This window comes from Dromiciops gliroides, chromosome 4 (assembly GCF_019393635.1).
Source record: "Dromiciops gliroides isolate mDroGli1 chromosome 4, mDroGli1.pri, whole genome shotgun sequence".
NCBI classification, from domain to species: Eukaryota; Metazoa; Chordata; class Mammalia; order Microbiotheria; family Microbiotheriidae; genus Dromiciops; species Dromiciops gliroides.
The window spans coordinates 77,373,121-77,390,598 of NC_057864.1; the positions used below are offsets into that span (position 1 = coordinate 77,373,121).

At 36.9% G+C, this 17,478-nt stretch overlaps 1 protein-coding gene across 2 annotated transcripts in view; it reads right to left on the minus strand.

Moving 5' to 3' along the window:
- COLGALT2 (collagen beta(1-O)galactosyltransferase 2) overlaps window positions 1-17,478 on the minus strand; it is a 138,999-nt gene that overhangs the window by 58,448 nt on the left and 63,073 nt on the right. For both annotated transcript variants that reach the window (XM_043964814.1, XM_043964813.1), the window contains exon 2: window positions 3,201-3,311. In XM_043964814.1, coding sequence (XP_043820749.1) covers window positions 3,201-3,311 — 111 coding nt within the window. The remainder of the gene's footprint in view (window positions 1-3,200; window positions 3,312-17,478) is intronic.

Here is a 17,478-nt window from a genome sequence, read left to right on the forward strand (position 1 = left end):
GGAAAACCTTTGTTGGACTCTTATTAGCTAAATAATCATAGGTAAGCCATTTACCCTCTTTGAGAATCTGAAGTTCCTTATTCATGAAATGCATATAATAATGCCTGAAGTACCCTCCTCATAGGGCTGCTTTGAGGCTCAAATGGATACTGAAATGTCCAAACATTTCACTATTCCACTCCTGTCTCCAATGAGAAGAAATCACTTGGAAAATTCTATCAGATCTATCCAGTTTAATATCTTTGTTCTCCTGATTAATCTATAAGTATCCTCTAGATGATCTGGATTAGCTGTATTTCTTGCCATTCTCTCACTAGGCTCTTTTTAGGGTATATTTATCTTAATCTTCCACCTCATCAACAATTTTATTTTTGCAAGTGATATGGTGATCTAAAGCCCCTGGCCACCATGGCTCTTTAGATCATTGCTGTCTAAGTTACCTTTTGCTGTCCCTTCTTCTCTACCATATTACTTCTTTTGAATAAATAGATTGTTTAAAGAGGTTGGATTTTGCAGCTGCTGTAGTTGCATCCTGATCCTTTTTGTATTTTCCTTTCTTCTAATTTTATGTTTAATTTGATGTGGAATGTAAATTATTTAAATCCAAGGTAGGCAGTACAAAAAATCTTTCAGTTCAATAAAATGCTAAACCAGTCCAATTCCATTAAAATGAACTCCATGGGGGGCAGCTAGGTGGTGCAGTGGATAAAGCACCAGCCCTGAATTCAGGGGAAAAAAAAGAAAGAAAGAAAAAGAAAGAAAGAAAGAAAGAAAGAAAGAAAGAAAGAAAGAAAGAAAGAAAGAAAGAAAGAAAGAAAGAAGAAAAAATGAACTCCATGGAAGCACTCACACTTCTCCATTTTATTTAATTTTTTCTCTATTAGAATTTTGTTCTTAAATTTCACTTGACATGTGGGTTTTGTGCTGGACTTTGGATGCAATTTTTCTTTATCATGTAGAAATCATCATTATATTGGAATATGTTATAATAGGATTTGTCCTTCAATGAATGATTGCTTTATGACAAAAAAAATTGCTAACAAATGAAGAACTGAATGTAATGAATTAAACTCTAGTGCTAAACTCACAATATTGCCTTTTATTTTAAAAATATCTTATTTTTCCCAATTACATGCAAAAACACTGAACATTTGGTTTCTTAAAAATTTGTTTTGAATTCCAAATTCTTTCATTCTCTCTTTCTCCTCCCCCTAATTGAAAAGGCACACAATTTGATATAGGTTATATATGCATATAATATATATATTATATATTTGCAGTCATGCAAAACATTTCCATGTTAGACATGTTGTGAAAGAAAATGCAGCCAAAAACATAAAGAAAAATGAAGAAATTTAAAAAAATTGTATGCTTTAAAATGCCTTTCAACTCAATCTCTGGAGGTGGACAACATTTTTCATCATAAGTCCTTTGGAATTGTCTTGGATCTTTGTATTGCTGAGAGTTGCTAAGTCATTCTCAGTTCATCTTCATACAATGTTGCTATTAATGTGTACAATGTTCTCCTGATTCTGCTCCATTTATTTTGTATCAGTTCATGTAAGTCTTCCCAGGTTTTTCTGAAAGCATCCTGCTTGTTATTTCTTAGAACATCATAGTATTCCATCACAATCACATACCACAACTTGTTCAGCCATGATGGGCATCCTCTCAATTTTAAATTCTTTGCCACCACTACTATATATGTTTTTGTACATATAGGTCCTTTCCTTTTAAAAAAAATCACTTTGGGATACAGACCTAGTTATGTTATTGCTAGATCAAAGGGTATGCATAGTTTTATAGTGCTTTAGGCATAGTTCCAAATTGTTCTCCAGAATGGTTGGATTGGTTCACAACTCCACCAACAATGCGTTACTGTCCAAATTTTCCCACATCCCCTTGAGCATTTGTCATTTTCCTTTTTTGTTATATTAGCCAATCTAATAGGTGTGAAGTGGTACCTCAGAGTTGTTTTATTTGCATTTCTCCAGTCAAGTGATTTAGAGAATTTTTTCATATGACTATTAATAGCTTTGATGTCTTATTCTGAAAACTGCCTGTTCATATCCTTTGACCATTTATCAATTGAGAAATGGCTTGCATTCTTATAAATTTGACTCAGTTCTCTATATATTTGAGAAATGAGGCCTTTATCAGAGAAATTTAGTATGCATCTCCCCCTAGTTTCCTGTTTTCTTTTTAATCTTGGCTGCATTGGTTTTCTTTATGCAAAAACCTTTTAATTTAATTCAATCAAAATTATCCATTTTACATCCTGTAATGCTTTTTTATTTCTTGTTTGTAATTCACTATATTCTAAAATCAGTCTTTAAGATAGAATTGGACTGGCATTGGGGATTTCAAACAATAATGAGTAGGTTTTGTTTTTTATTTTTAATATATTAATTTTCAGTATTATACTAGCAAAATAATAACCTTTGTACTGGGGAGGCTACAAAATAAATGCTCACTGGACCTTATGATGTATTCTGTATTTATGATGAAATAAAAGGCATTTGTGCATGAAATAATTTATAATTACTAAGGGTAGTACATGACTTAATGTTAGAATGCAACAGAAATAAATGCTGAAGAAATCCAGAGAGGAGTATGATCTAAGTAAGCTTTGCTAGTGAAAAAAGATCTCATAGATGAGGTAGAACTTGAGTTAGACTTTGAGGAGGAAGCAGGGCCAGGAACAGGATTCCAGGTCAGGGAAACTGAATGAACAAAGATAGGAATGCGCATGGTTTATTCTAGGGACGATTTAAAAGATAGCTTGGCTATGCTAGAGGGTTTGTGCTGGGAGTAATTGGAATATTGGAACAAAATCATGGAGAGATTGAATGTCAACCTGATGCATTTCAGCTTTAACCTATGGTCAAAAGGGGAGCCCTCAGAAAGTTTTAAATAGAGGTGAGAAATGAAATTGGCTGGATGTGCAGCATGGATTAGAGGAGGTGGGGAGAAAATGGCAAAAAGGAGACCAGTTTCACAGTAACATGCCCTTGAGGTGATGAGGGCCTAGACTAGAACTGTCATGAGAAAAAAGGGGGGTTAGGAGAAATGATAGATGGATGAGAGATAGGAAAGAGTCATATATGACTCAAGTAGTATGAGTTCAGCTGCCTGAGCACAAAGTAGGGAGAAGAGAGGTTGGAAAGGGGAGCAATCAGTGATTTGTTCTTGATACTCACTGAGGGTCATCCATAGGTCTCCATTCTACATAGTGGTATAATTTCTGCACATTCTTCAACCACTCTCTGAGGATCTCTGTTGTATTGTCAATGTTGTGATCTGTGGCTGCCCTAGAGAAAGCATAATAGGGTACAGTTATATCATTAGAGCCAAACAGAAGGAAAAAGGCAAATACAAAAGTCCTCAAGCTACCTGCAGGGAGAATATTTTAAAAAATTATTTTAAAAGGGGGCAGCTAGGTGGCACAGTGGATAAAGCACCAGTCCTGGATTCAGGAGGACCTGAGTTCAAATCTGGCCTCAGACACTTGACGCTTACTAGTTGTGTGACCCTGGGCAAGTCACCGTAATTGCCCTGGAAGAAATCATTTAAAAAGCCCATGTGTAAATAAACATATTGCACTAGATCCCTCAAAAAGCAAAAGCTTTAAATGAATTAAAACAGAGTCATGCTTTACCAGAATCAAAGTTTTCCCATTGATTGTTCTGTATATTTTAATAATACATTAATATCAGCTTTCTCTTTTGGTTTTCATGGAGCAGATCCTCAATTTCAGCTATACATCAAGCTCAATTCAATTGGGCCTCAGTTTCATTTTTTTTCCACAAGTTGTCTCAAGATACTCTTAAGAGCAAAATCTCCAAGTTGTAAAAACAAGTGATGAAAATCAGTTGAAGCAATCAGAGAAGAAAATACTTAAAAGGAACATGATAGCTGTCTCTAAGTGTCTGAAGAGCTGACTTGGAAGAGGGCTTGGATTTATGCTCTTTGGTCTTCGAGAGCACAACTAGGAGCGCTGTGAGTTATTGGGAATAAGATTAAGGCTTAGAGATAACAGGATCTCCTTCACTAAAGGTCTTCAAGACTCCAAGTGAAAGCCAGATCACCTTTTGTTGTGGATGCTGTAGTGATGCTGGACTGGATGGTCTCTAAGGATCCATCCAGCTCTGGGATTCTAGGATCCTGTAAGACTTCATGCTGACAGGGGCAGCTAGGTGGCGCAGTGGATAGAGCACCGGCCCTGGAGTCAGGAGGACCTGAGTTCAAATCCAGCCTTAGACACTTGACTCTTACTAGCTGTGTGACCCTGGGCAAGTCGCTTAACCCCAATTGCCTCACCAAAAAAAAAAAAAAAAAAAAGAAAAGAAAAAATTAAAAAGACTTCATGCTGACATTTCAATGACAATAACAATGAAGTGACAAGCACAACATAGGACAACTTGCAATTAAAGTGTTAAACTTTAGTCAAGACTTACTCTAAAAGGTTCCCATGTCTTTCCAACACTGGGAATTAGACACAAAATTTACCTTCAACAATTATTAAAACAGCTTCTTGCAGCTGCCAAGAGGAAGAAGACACTATGGGGTGCTAGAGGAAGAGACTCGCATCAGTGTGTCATCAGTCCTTTGGAAGGTCCCAATGGGACCATATTTATTACCTGCCTATAGATCCCTATAACAATAGACCCTTAAGCGATGGATGAAGCTATAGTGAATCATCTCTTCCAAACTCTTTATTTTTAGAGATGAGGAAATGGAGATCCAGAGAGGGTAAAGGTTTGCCCAAGTTGGCACTGATAGTAACAGTCTGATTCAGGTTGGTTATTCAACCAGTTATTCAATCCATCTAATTGTGTTATCAATTAGTCCCCATCTCACCATCTTTCCCACACGAATAGCATGTGGCACTTTATAAGATGCTTTAATAAAAGCTACAGTTCTGATCAGTCTCCCTACCTTAAGGCTCTTCTCACTTTAATCCCTCATCTCCTTAGCTGTCAAAGTGATTATTCTAAAGTGCACATCTAACCATATCACACACTCCCCACTCCCTGCACACCACCTTTCAATGAACTCCAGGAGCTCCCTATTATCTAAAAGATGAAACATAATCTTTTATTTGGCATTTAAAGCTCTGGATAACCTGGGTCCTTCTTCCCTTTCCAGTACACTTTACATTCCTCCACAAACTATGTTCTACCAACACTGGTCTATTTGTAATTCTTCCAACAAAATGTCACATCTTGCATCTTCATGCCTTTCCTTTTGCTTTTATCAAGAAAAACCTATTTCCATATCAGCCATATTGAAAAGGAAAACACACAAAACCCCCTCAAGGAAAATAAAGTTTAAAAAGTATGCTTCAATTTGCACTGAGTTCATCAGTTGTTTCTCTGGTGGTCGATGGCATTAATCATCATGAGTCCTTTGGAATTTTTTGGAACATTATCTTTATCAGAGTAACTAAGTCTTTCACAGATGATGACCATTACACTATTGCTGGTACTGTGGACAGTGTTCTCCTGATTCTGCTCACCCTTCTTTGCATCAGTTCGTGTAAGTCTTTCCAGATTTTTTGGAAATCATTCTGCTAGCCATTTCCTATAAAACATAGTATTCCATCACAGTCATATAACATGACTTGTTTAGTCATTCCCCACTAGATAGGCATCCCTTCGATTTCCAATTCTTTCACCACAAAAATGCTGCTATAAATATATTTGTACAAATAGGTCCTTTTTCTTTTTCTTTAATCTCTTTGGGGTGCAGATCTAGTAGTGGTATTGCTCAGTCAAAGGGTATGCACAGTTTTATAGTCCTTTAGGCATAGTTCCAAATTGCTCTCCAGATTGATTGCATCAGTTCATATCTCCACCAACAGGTACAGTTTCTGATGCTTCCCTAATTTACTTATAATATCACTCTTTATGTCTATATCATTTATCTATGTTGACCGTATCTTGGTATATGGTGTGAGATGCTGGTTTATGCCTAGTTTTTTCCACACTGCTTTCCCATTTTCCCAGCAATTTTTGTCAAATGGTGAATTCTTACCCCCAAAACTTAGATCTTTGGGTTTACCAGACACTAAGTTACTCTGGTCATTTACTACTGTGTATTGTGTGCCTAATCTATTCCATAGATCCACCACTCCATTTCTCAGCCAGTCCCAGAGTCTTTTGACTTGTAATATAAATAGAAATCTGCTACTGCTTCCTTACTTCACTGCTACCACATTCCTTCACATTTTTTCATTGATTCCTTTGAGAATCTTGACATTTTGTTCTTATAGATGCATTCTGTTAATATTTTTCTACTTCTATAAAGTAATTCTTTGGTAGTATGATTGGTGTGGCACTGAATAAGTAAATTAACTTAGGTAGAATTGTCATTTTTATTATATTGGCTTATCCTATCCATGAGCAATTACTATTTCTCTAGTTGTTTAAATCTGTCTTTATTTATGTGAAAAAGTGTTTTGTAATTGTGTTCATGTAGTCCCTGGGTTTGACTTGCATGCCACTTTTATGTGAAATATTTTTTTCCCTATTTTTCCTCTCCCTTCCCACTTCTTCTAGGTCATCCTTCTTTCTTGCCTGTTCATTTTCTAAAAAACATCATGCAACATAATAGGATTACTACTGGATCTCTGTCTATGGAAAATCTTTCTAACTGCCCTAATCATGATAAAGTTCTTAGGAGTTATCTTTCCATATAGGAATATAAACAATTTAACCTTATTGGATCCCTTATGAGTTTTCTTTCATGTTTATATTTTTGTGCTTTGCTTGAGTTTTGTATTTGAAAGTCTCTTCTGTGTGTGGGGGCAGGGCAGCTAGGTGGCACAGTAGATAAAGCACCAGCCCTTTATTCAGGAGGACCTGAGTTGAAATCTGGCCTTGTACCTTTGACACTTAGTAGCTGTGTGACCCTGGGCAAGTCACCTAACCCTCATTGCCCTGCCCTCCCCCCTCAAAATAAAGTCTATTCTGCTATGGTATTTTCATCCAGAACACTTGAAAGTCCTCTATCTCATCAAATATCTATTTTTCCCCTTGAAGGATTATAGTCACTTTTGTTGAGTAGGTTATTCTTGGTTGTAATCCTAGATCTTTTTCCTTCTGAAATGTTATATGTTAAGTCCTCTGCTCCTATAACATGGTATCTACTAAATGTTGTGTGATCTATGCCTCCATGATATTTGAATGGGTTCTTCCTGACTGCTTGAAGTATTTTCTCTTTGCCCTGGGAGCTCTGGAGTTTGGCTATAACATTCCTTGAAGTTTTCGTTTTGATATCTCTTTCAGGTGGTGATCAGTGAATTCTGTTTCTAGGATACCAGAGCAGTTTTCCTTTTCCAGAAAAATGATGTCTAGGCTTTATCATATCTTTAAATAGTCAATTCTTAAATTATATCTTCTTTTCTTTAAAAAATATTTAATCTACCTTTTGGGGGTCAATGAGGGTTAAGTGACTTGCCCAAGGTCACACAGCTAGTAAGTGTCAAGTGTCTGAGGTCAGATTTGAACTCAGGTCCTCCTGACTCCAGGGCTGGTGCTTTATCCACTGCCCCAAGGGGCAGCTAGGTGGTGCAGTGGATAAAGCACCAGCCCTGGAGTCAGGAGGACCTGAGTTCAAATCTGGCCTCAGACACTTGACACTTACTAGCTGTGTGACCCTAGGCAAGTCAATTAACCCCAATTGCCTCACCAAAAAAAAAATTTAAAGTTTTGAGTTTCAAATTTTATTCCTCCTTCCCTCCCTCGCCACCTCCCCAGGTGGTAATCAATCAGATATAGGTTATATATGTGCATAAATCATATTTTCAAGGTCAGTTGTTTTTCTGATGAGATATTTCACATTTTCTTCTATTTTCTTCATTATTTTGACTTTGCTTTTTAATTATTTCTTGATGTCTCATGGTGTCATTAAATTCCACTTTCCCAATTCTTATTTTTAAGGAATTATTTTCTTCAGTGAACTTTTTTTTTTACCTCTTTCTCCATTTAGCCAATTCTGCTTTTTAAGGAGTTATTTTCATCAGTGAAGTTCTGTACATCTTTTTCTATTTGGTTAATTCTTTTTAAACGGTGTTATTTTCTGCAGTATTTTTTGTGCCTCTTTTCTCAAACTGCTAATTGTCTTTTCATAATTTTCTTTCCTCACTCTTGTTTCTTTGCCCAATTTTTCCTACCCTACCTTTATGCAATATTCTCTCACCTCCACCTCTTGATTTTCTTTACTGCAAGACAGTTTAAATTCTATCTATTCCAGGAGGTCTTTCTCTGTCCTCCCAGTCACTAACCCCTTAGAATGCTTTTAATCTTGTATCCCTCTCTTGCATTTACCTAGATGTTCTCATATTGTCTCTCCCATTAGAATGTCACTTCCTTGAGGGCAAGGACTGAGTTTTCTTACTTTCTTTGCACTCCCCAGCACTTAGCACAGTTTCTGGCATATAAAAGGCAATTAAGAACTGCTCTTTGATTACAGCATCTCTCTAATCTACTGGGTTAGTGACCCTATCCAAAAAGAGAAATAAGGTATACTTAGCATGAACTTTTCTTTTTTTTTTTTCAAATACATTTTGTGGATGTCTTTTATCTTTCAAATGGATCCTTCTTAGTTACAAAGAAAAACAATTTAGTAAAATCATCTAATAGAGTAATTTTACCTGATAATGTAGGCAATATTCTTTCATGGTAGGCATTCCCCTTACACTCTGCTGTAAGGAGGAAAATATGCTTAATTATTGGTTCTCTGGAAACCTCACTTCTTTTTTATCCAGAAAAACAAAACTATAAAGAGGATTTTATATGAAATTGTGAACTTCGACTAAGGAATTTTTTAGAGCATATATCAAGTTGCCCTTGTTTGTGTATCCTTTCATCTGTATATTTTTAAATGTTTTATTCATGCTCTTTTTTATTTCTTTGTTTGCATCTTCATTGCTACATACCACCTTCCACAAATCTTTCCCTTATAGAAAGTTTAGTCAAGCAAAAGCAAGCAAAAGATTGGCCATATCTGAAAATATAAACATTTTATTCTCTACCTCTAGTCCATTGACAAGAATTTAATAAGTCAGCCAACAAATTATTTTAGCACTTACTATATATAAGAAATTCTGCTAAATACTGGGATAAAAAGAAAGGTAAAAATTCGGTTTAATAACTGGCCTCAAATATATGAAGAACTACTGCAATGAAGATTTGTTGTTGTTTAGTTGTTTTCAGTTGTGTCTGATTCTTTGTGACCCCCAATTTAGAGCTTTCTTGGCAAAGATTCTAAAGTGGTTTTCCATTTCCTTCTCCAGCTCATTTTACAAATGAGGAAACTGAGGCAAAGAGTATAAGGTGACTTGCCCAGGGTCACATATCTAGCACATGTCTTAAGCCAGATTTGAACTCAGGAAGATGAGTCTTCCTGACTCTGGGACTGGCACTATACCACCTAGCTGCCCTGCAAGAAAGATAGTGTTCAAATATTTTCTAGCTGCACAAAGAACAAATTGGGAAGAAAGAGGCTTAAATTGTAAAATTAAGGTATTTAAGTCAGATATGAGGAAGAATTTCTAACAATGAAAACAATTTTAAAAGAAGCCATAAACTCTTTTTCAATAGACATCTTTGATAATAGGACTGATTCTTGTCTGCCGAGGATAATTTAATCGTGATTTTGTATGAAGGTAGGAAGAAAAATGAAATGATTTCTCACTCTATTGCACTCATATGGGTCTTTGAATGCTAACTGATTGACTAAAGGACCAATATAAACATTGATGGTAATGGTTACTCCATATTTGCTCTCACTACATAATTATGACCATGGTTCCATATATTTGGGGCATTTTCATTGTCCCCTTCCCTTCTCTTCACTAGGGTATGAAAGATCCTAATTCTTTTATCTTTTCCTTATCTTTGTCTCCATAGATGATCTTAGATAGGTCATGTTCTTTGTTTCCACTGCATCTGTCAATGCTTGTTGGATTTTGGCATGTACCTTCTTCACACAAGGGTACAGAGATTGCTGATGATTGGAAGATACTCTGAGCTTCTTTATTTTCCATAGTGGAGAGGAAAGAACCATCTATCAGTAATAAGAAGTCCTGGGTTCAAATCCACATTCTGGCATGTACTAGTTGAGGGACCTTGGGCAAATCACTTAGCCAACTTGTGCTTCTGCTGGGTCATCTGTACAATGATGAGATTGGACTAATTGGTCTCTCAGGTCCCTTCTTGAGACCCTACATTGCATTCCTGAGAGCCCTGAGATGCTACATTGCATTCCTTCAGTAGACTGTAAGCTTCTTGAGGACAGGGACTGTTTTATTTTTGTTTTTGCATACATAGCACTTAGCACAATGCCTGGCTCATTAAAAGCTATTTAACACATTTTTTAAATTAAAATTTATATGACGATAAATTATTTGTATTTGAGGGCAGTCAAGTTTCATTTGTATCACCCATCCTTGATTTTGTTACTTATATTATGGACACGGAGTACTTAAAATCTCTAATAATTCATTTTTTCCCATGCCTTATTAGGTTCAATAAATAATTCTTTGATAGACTCAATACTTCATTGATGGGAGTACTTCCCCCACCATTACCAAGCAAATTCCCTCCATGACTTAATGATGACTTCATAAGTTTTCTGCAATCCAAAAGGTCCATTACCCTAGCATTGAAACCTGTGAGAATGAGCCTGTCTAAGGTAAGTCAGTCTGGTCACTGAACGACAGTGCATTATCAGCCAGACCCACATTGACATTTTCTACTTGGTAGTAACTACAAGAGCTCACATTTTGCTGGTTTCTTACCCTCTAGGAAGTCAGGGTCACCCCCATGCTAGAATGAGGCATTAAAATAGGAATTTGATATCCAAGTCCAAAAAGATACTGGAAACTATGCCTTTTCATTCAAGGGAAGTAAGTTTCCCCATAGATAGAGAGAGAGTTGTACTTGGAATCAGGAAGACCCGAGTTCAAACGCAGCCTCAGATACTTACTAGGCATGTGACCTTGGGCAAGTCATTTAATGGCTATCTGCCTCAGTTTCCTCAACTGTAAAATGTGGATAATAATAGAGCCTACTTCCTAGGGTTGTTTTGAGGATCAAATGAGATAATATTTATAACATGCTTAGCACAGTTACTGGAAAGTAGGAAGGAACCAGAGATTTATTAAGTTCTAGGCAAGCAACTATGTGCTTGGCACATAGTAGACACTTACTAATTGCTGGTTTTCTTCCTATAAATCTTCCACAGGTAGTCCACCCAATGTACTGGCAACCTTTGTTTAGATCTTTTCTCACTGTATGGATACCAAAGGAGTATGTGATGAACCATTCCATTTCTTAGTTCTCACTCTTGCTTCATGACTGGCCCACCTTCTTTTCAGGTCATATATTTCTCTAGTGACATCCCTTACACCATTTCTCTTCCATGATTCTTCATTAATACTGTGTTGCAGTGTTTGGCTTTTAAAATACTTCATTTCAAACAAAAACTCAGCTTTTAGTCATTTGTGTGCTTTTTCTCTACCTTCCTAATGGCAATGTTTATTCCCGACAACAAAAGAGACCCTTCTGCTTCTCCTACCATGCTAATGATTTCCTCTCACGACTTAAACAAAGTTGGTTTTGTTTTATAAAGTTCACCGCCTGGTTGCATTAAACAAATAACTATAAAACTGGCTTCAGGATCCTCCAGGGACAAACTTCCCGTGATATCATGTGCCTTGAAGTGAAAGTGGATGACTTTTTTCTAATTTAAAAAATAAAGGTATAGATTTTTTAAAAATCACATCCTCCCTGTTGAGCAAATAATAATATTAAATCATGATCATTAAGCAAACTTGCACAGTTGTGCTCTCACAGGCCACCAAGATTCTCTTTGTTCTCAAGCTTTGAGGAAATGCAGTCTCCTCCCATTGTGGCCACTTGCGTTCTGTCCATGGTAGGCTTTGATTTTTAGCCTTTTTAAAAATTGAATAGCTAATCAAGCCTCCTCCACACTGTCCCAGAGGAATAATGCCAGTGTTGCTGGATCTACAGAGAGCCAACTAACCCCAACGTATCATCCTGTGTTTTTCTCCTAGAACCAAATAGCCCAGCCCCTTTATTCACATTGCAAAGGAAAAACAAGCAAGCAGATGGAAATTCAGGGAGATGCTTCCAACGATAGTCCTTTAATCCTTTGAACAAAAATGTTTTTCTACATCTATAATAAGGAAAGCACTTCAGTTAGAACCCATTTTTTAAAGAAAGAGCTAGGAAGAAAGATATACATGCCAGAGAGGCAAACTTTTTAGAAGAAACATTTGGTTTATGTTGAAGATGCTATTTGTGAATTTCTGTAAAATAATACTGAAACATGGATTCAATCCTGACAGAAGATTTCAAGAACAGAAAAGATATCCTCTGATTTTTAACATTGAGTTTTCCTCCTGCCTAGAAAAAGAGGCAACACTGTGGGCATAGGGGTTCCAAGGCTTGGATGTTACCAAAGGCATCTCTTGGCCAAATGGAAAGTGAAGAAGTTTTCTGGGCTTACCCTCCTGGGCCTCTCAGAAGTTGTAGCATATAGGCCACTCCCTCCCAACATGAAAGAGGCCAATATGTTCTCCCACCACCCCAGAAAAGAAGTCTGGAGAGCTTCTCCTAAACAGGACCAGAAAGACAATGAAGAAAAGCAAAAGGTTCCCTTAAAGAAAATGGATAATGTAAGGAGCAGCCGAAAAGCTGGAAAAATGATCTGTAAATGATTAAAGCTTCTGGAGCTGGCTGGAAACCTAGTCCATGTGAAAATGTAAACACAAGTTGGCTGAAAGACAACCCTTGGGAGAGGCTGCAGTTATTACATCTTTGACACAATCCTCCCCATCAAAGTTTTTTTCACACTTACCTCAAAGGCTCCATGCCTCCCTCTTCCCCAGGATGCTCTGGCCCAAGATTAAGAAAATAACAAGAGGTCAGCTCCTGAGTTTTGCTAGGTTACTCTAATTAATTTTTTTGACGAGGTAACCAGGGACAATGATTGCTCTTTAATTATAGGGAGCAATAATATGATAATTGTCAGATCACAGGAAGGCTAAAAAGACTCAAAAAATCTCCCATCTCAACTCAACAAGACAAATTCAACCCATGTTTATTTGGTTCTGTCTTCTTGCTGCTGTTTCTACTTTTGCTAAAATCTGTCTTTCTAGATCAATTGGCTCTAAACGACTGTAGCATCCTGGATTTAGAGCTGGGAAGGAACCTTATGGGGATAAGTCAAATTCAAGTCTCATTTTTGCGGAGAAGGCACCGAAGCCCATATTGGGTAAGTGACTTGCCCAATGTGGCTTGAGTTTGTATCTGGACCCACATCTTCCTGACTTTAGTTCATTAGTGTTCTAATCACCATGCTATACTGTTATTTTACAAATGAGGAAACCGAGACCCAGGGAAGTTAAGTGATTTTTCCCATAAATATCTGAGACAGGAGCCAAACTCAGTCTTCCTGACTCTATGTCCCACACTCTATCTATTACACTAGACTGTATGACTATACTAGGAAAAGTGATCAAGAATTCTGTTGTTACATGGCTCTGGGCTTTCCCCCACAAGACTGAAAGCCTTGTGACTTAGAATCACAAGAGACATTCTGAGGCTATGTAGTCCAACCCCCTCCTTTTACAGGTGAGGAAACCAAAACCCAGGAAGTACAAGTGACTTGTTCAAGGTCACACTGTTGAAGGTAGGATTCAAATCCAGATCCTCTGACTCCAAACCCAGAGTTTTCACCACTCTACCCTTCTTCTGCCCCTAGGAATCTTCCCAATTTCTACTGCCCTTTCTTTATGCCTCTACTTAGTCCATTCTCACTCCCCTGACCCCTAACATATACAGAAAATTGAGCAGAGACAAGTGGGATATAAAATATAGTTCCAGAAGGTGGAGGGGGAAAGGAAGAGGAAGGGAGCAGGCATTTCTTAAGCACTTACTATATGCTAAGCAGTTTACAAACATAATCTCAGTTGAACTTCACAACAGCCCTGGCAAGTAGGTACTACTATTATCCCCAATCTGACTGAGGCCCTGACTTGCCCGACCAGTGTCACATAGCTAGTAAATGTTAGAGGCTGGAACTTAGGTCTTCCTGACTCCAAGCCCAGCACTATGGTACCTGCCTATTATTACCCACTTCTCAACAATGATCATCTCTCGGATTCTGCTTCTGCATTTCTATTGCTGTTATCCAGTTGTACAAGTTGGTAAAGACTCAGGAGTCAAGGGAAGTTAGTGGAACTAGGAGAATATTGTACATGATAAGAGAAATACTGCAACCATGATCAGCTGGGATTTAGCAGCTCTGATCGAGATGATGATCCAAGACATTTCCAAAGTACTCATGATGAAAAATGCTATCTACCTCCAGAAAGAGAAGTGAGGAACTCAATGCAAATTGAAGCATATTTTTTCCACTTTATTTTTCTTGTTTTTTTTTTTACAACATGGTTAATATGGAAATATGTTTTGCATCACTTAACGTATAATTGGTAACATATTGTTTGCCTTCTCAATGGATGGGGATGGAGTGAGAGGGAGGGAGAGAATTTGGAATTTAAAATTTTAAAATGAATATTAAAATAAATTTAAATAAAAATAAAATTAATTAAAATCGATAAAATATAAATAGTAAAATAAATTTAAATAAAATTTAAAAATAAATGTAAATGAAATAATTAAAAAAAATATTCGAGTCCCAGATCTGAATAAAAATCAAGAAACAGGTAAATAAGAACTGAAAATAAGGGTCAACGAGGCTTACCTAGTTAGATTTATTGTGACCATAGCATTTTAGAATAGGATAAACACATTGCAGCTGATTAAAACTGTTTGCAGAATGATTGCTTTTTTTTTTTTTCCAAATGTATTTCCTGCTTAGCCCAGTGCCCAAAGCAGGGAGATTTCTTCTGCTAATCAGGTTATTTCTCACCCTCAGCTCTAGTCAGAACTCTGTTGTTTGCTTTTAAAGTAAAGTACTCTTAGACTGAAGCACCCCCCCCTTTTTTTACTTTATTTTGTTTTGTCTTGTGTGTTTTCTTTTGCAACTTGGATAATACATAAATATATTTTGCATGTGTTTACGTATATAATAAATATATTACTTGTCTTCTCAAGGCGTGGGAGAGGGGCAGGAGGGAGAGAATTAGAAACTCAAGATTTTTAAAATGTCCATTTTTTGCATGTAATTGGTAAATATTTAATGACATTAAAATTTAAAAATATATTTTAAAAAATAAAACAAGTACTGTTATCTAGACCACAGGAGCTAAATTCACCTCAGTTAATTCTGAGTCACCAAAGCCACATCAGAGGTTTGGACATGTTTTTTGGAGGCAAATGAACTTAAGTGACTTGCCCAAGATCACACAGTTAGTAAGTGTCTGAGGCCATATTTGAACTCAGATCCTCCTAACTCAAGGACTGGTGTTCTATCCACTGTGCCATCTAGCTGCCGCATTGACCTGATCTTTTAATAGCATTTATGACATATCAGCACATGAGGGTTTCAGTGAAATAAACAAGAAATGTCTTTACTTCTAATGTAGAATGTGATGATTTTTAAAACAGTGCTTGGGATATTGCAAAAGAACAGAACTCATAGGTGGGAGAGAGAGGTTGGTGGTTTCATGCAACCTGACTCTGTGCTGCACTAGAACCTGGGAAATACAATATAAAAGGCAATATATGTTGTTAGAATGAACAACAAAGCTAGTCACTGCCTGGCTCTTCCCTTCCCCGACTTTGGTTCAAAGAATTATCAAGGGCTAATCTCCCATAATATTAGTGCCTTCCTTGGAGATCATCTCCAATATTTCCTGTGTCTATATCTATTTTGTTTGCATATAGAGTTGTTTGAATGTTGTCTGCCTCTGTTAGTTGGCAAACTCCTTAAGGGCAAGAATTGTTTCTGCCTTTCTTTGTAGTCCCAAAGTTTCTCCCAGTACCTGGTACACAGTAAACCCTTCATAATGACATAGAAACAAATGAAGCCCAGAGTCAATCACTTACATACATTCAGAGATGGTTATTTGTGATATTAAAGAAAGAGAATGTTTCATTTGACCAGGTCTGCCAACAAACCAGTTGGTTCAATTTTAAAAATTAGCCACATTGGTTACTGCTTAATCTAGTGGAACAATAGACATAGTCATAATTATACCACCTCCATGAACTCATATATACTATAAACTGTTTTTAAAAAAAATTTTGGGTTCAGGGGGCAGCTAGGTGATACAGTGGATAAAGCACTGGCCCTGGATTCAGGAGGACCTGAGTTCAAATCCGGCCTCAGAAACTTGACACTTACTAGCTGTGTGACCCTGGGCAAGTCACTTGACCCTCATTGCCCTGCCCCCCCAAAATTGGTTCTGAGTTCTAATTTGTCACCTGTGTTGATGATATATAGTGCCTTGAACCTAGCGTTAGCATAGTGTCTGACATAGAGTAGGCTCTATATCAATACTATTGTTATCATTGTCATCATCTCCAGCATTTTTTCCCTACACTATGTTGTTTCTCTTAAAAAAGATAATAAATAAAAATGCAAGAAGAATGGCTATAAAGAACAGTAAAAATATGCTCTCATTAAGTTATCAAGTTTGAGAGAGTGAGATAAGTTTAGGCATAAGCTATAAAAACTCTGATCAGTGCAATGACCACCCATGATCTCAGAGGATTGATGATAAGGCATGTTGGGGGCAGCTAGGTGGCACAGTGATTAAAGCACTGGCCCTGAATTCGGGAGGACCTGAGTTCTGATCCGCCTCAGACACTTGACACTAGCTCACTTGTGACCCTGGGCAAGTCACTTAACCCTCATTGCTCTGCTTAAAAAAGCAAAAAACAAAAAATGTGTAAAAAGATAATAAAGCATGTTATCAACCTGCTGACAGAGAAGGGATGGATTCTGGGCACAGAATGAGACATATTTTTTGAAAATGACCAATGAAGGAATTCATTTTGCTTGATTATGTACAGCATTTCCCTAAATCTCTGTGTAGCTTTAAGCTTTAATAGCTTATTATATGTATATAATTATACATATTTTATTTAAATTTGTTATAACGTTTTTTATTTTTCAATGGGATAGAGATAAGAGGAAGAGAAATTTTATTTCTCTTAATTAAAAAAATTAAATCTAGTTTTATAAAAGTTGGGCAAGGAATTTCAAATAGGAATCTTAAAATTTGGTCTAATGGGAAGGCTGGACAATTACTGTCCCATATTATTAGATCAGTGCTACCATGGCCAAAGAAATTTATCATTTAGTGGCCATTCTTGGAATATTACCAGCAGTCATAGAGTTTCTGAAGAATTAAAGTTGAAAATCACCTAAAGGGTAATGGAGAAGAAGCACATGATATGTACGAGTAGGCTATATTACTAATGAAGAATTGTGTCAAAATCCCGCAAACTGTGCCATCAGAGAGGTGCATGACCCGAA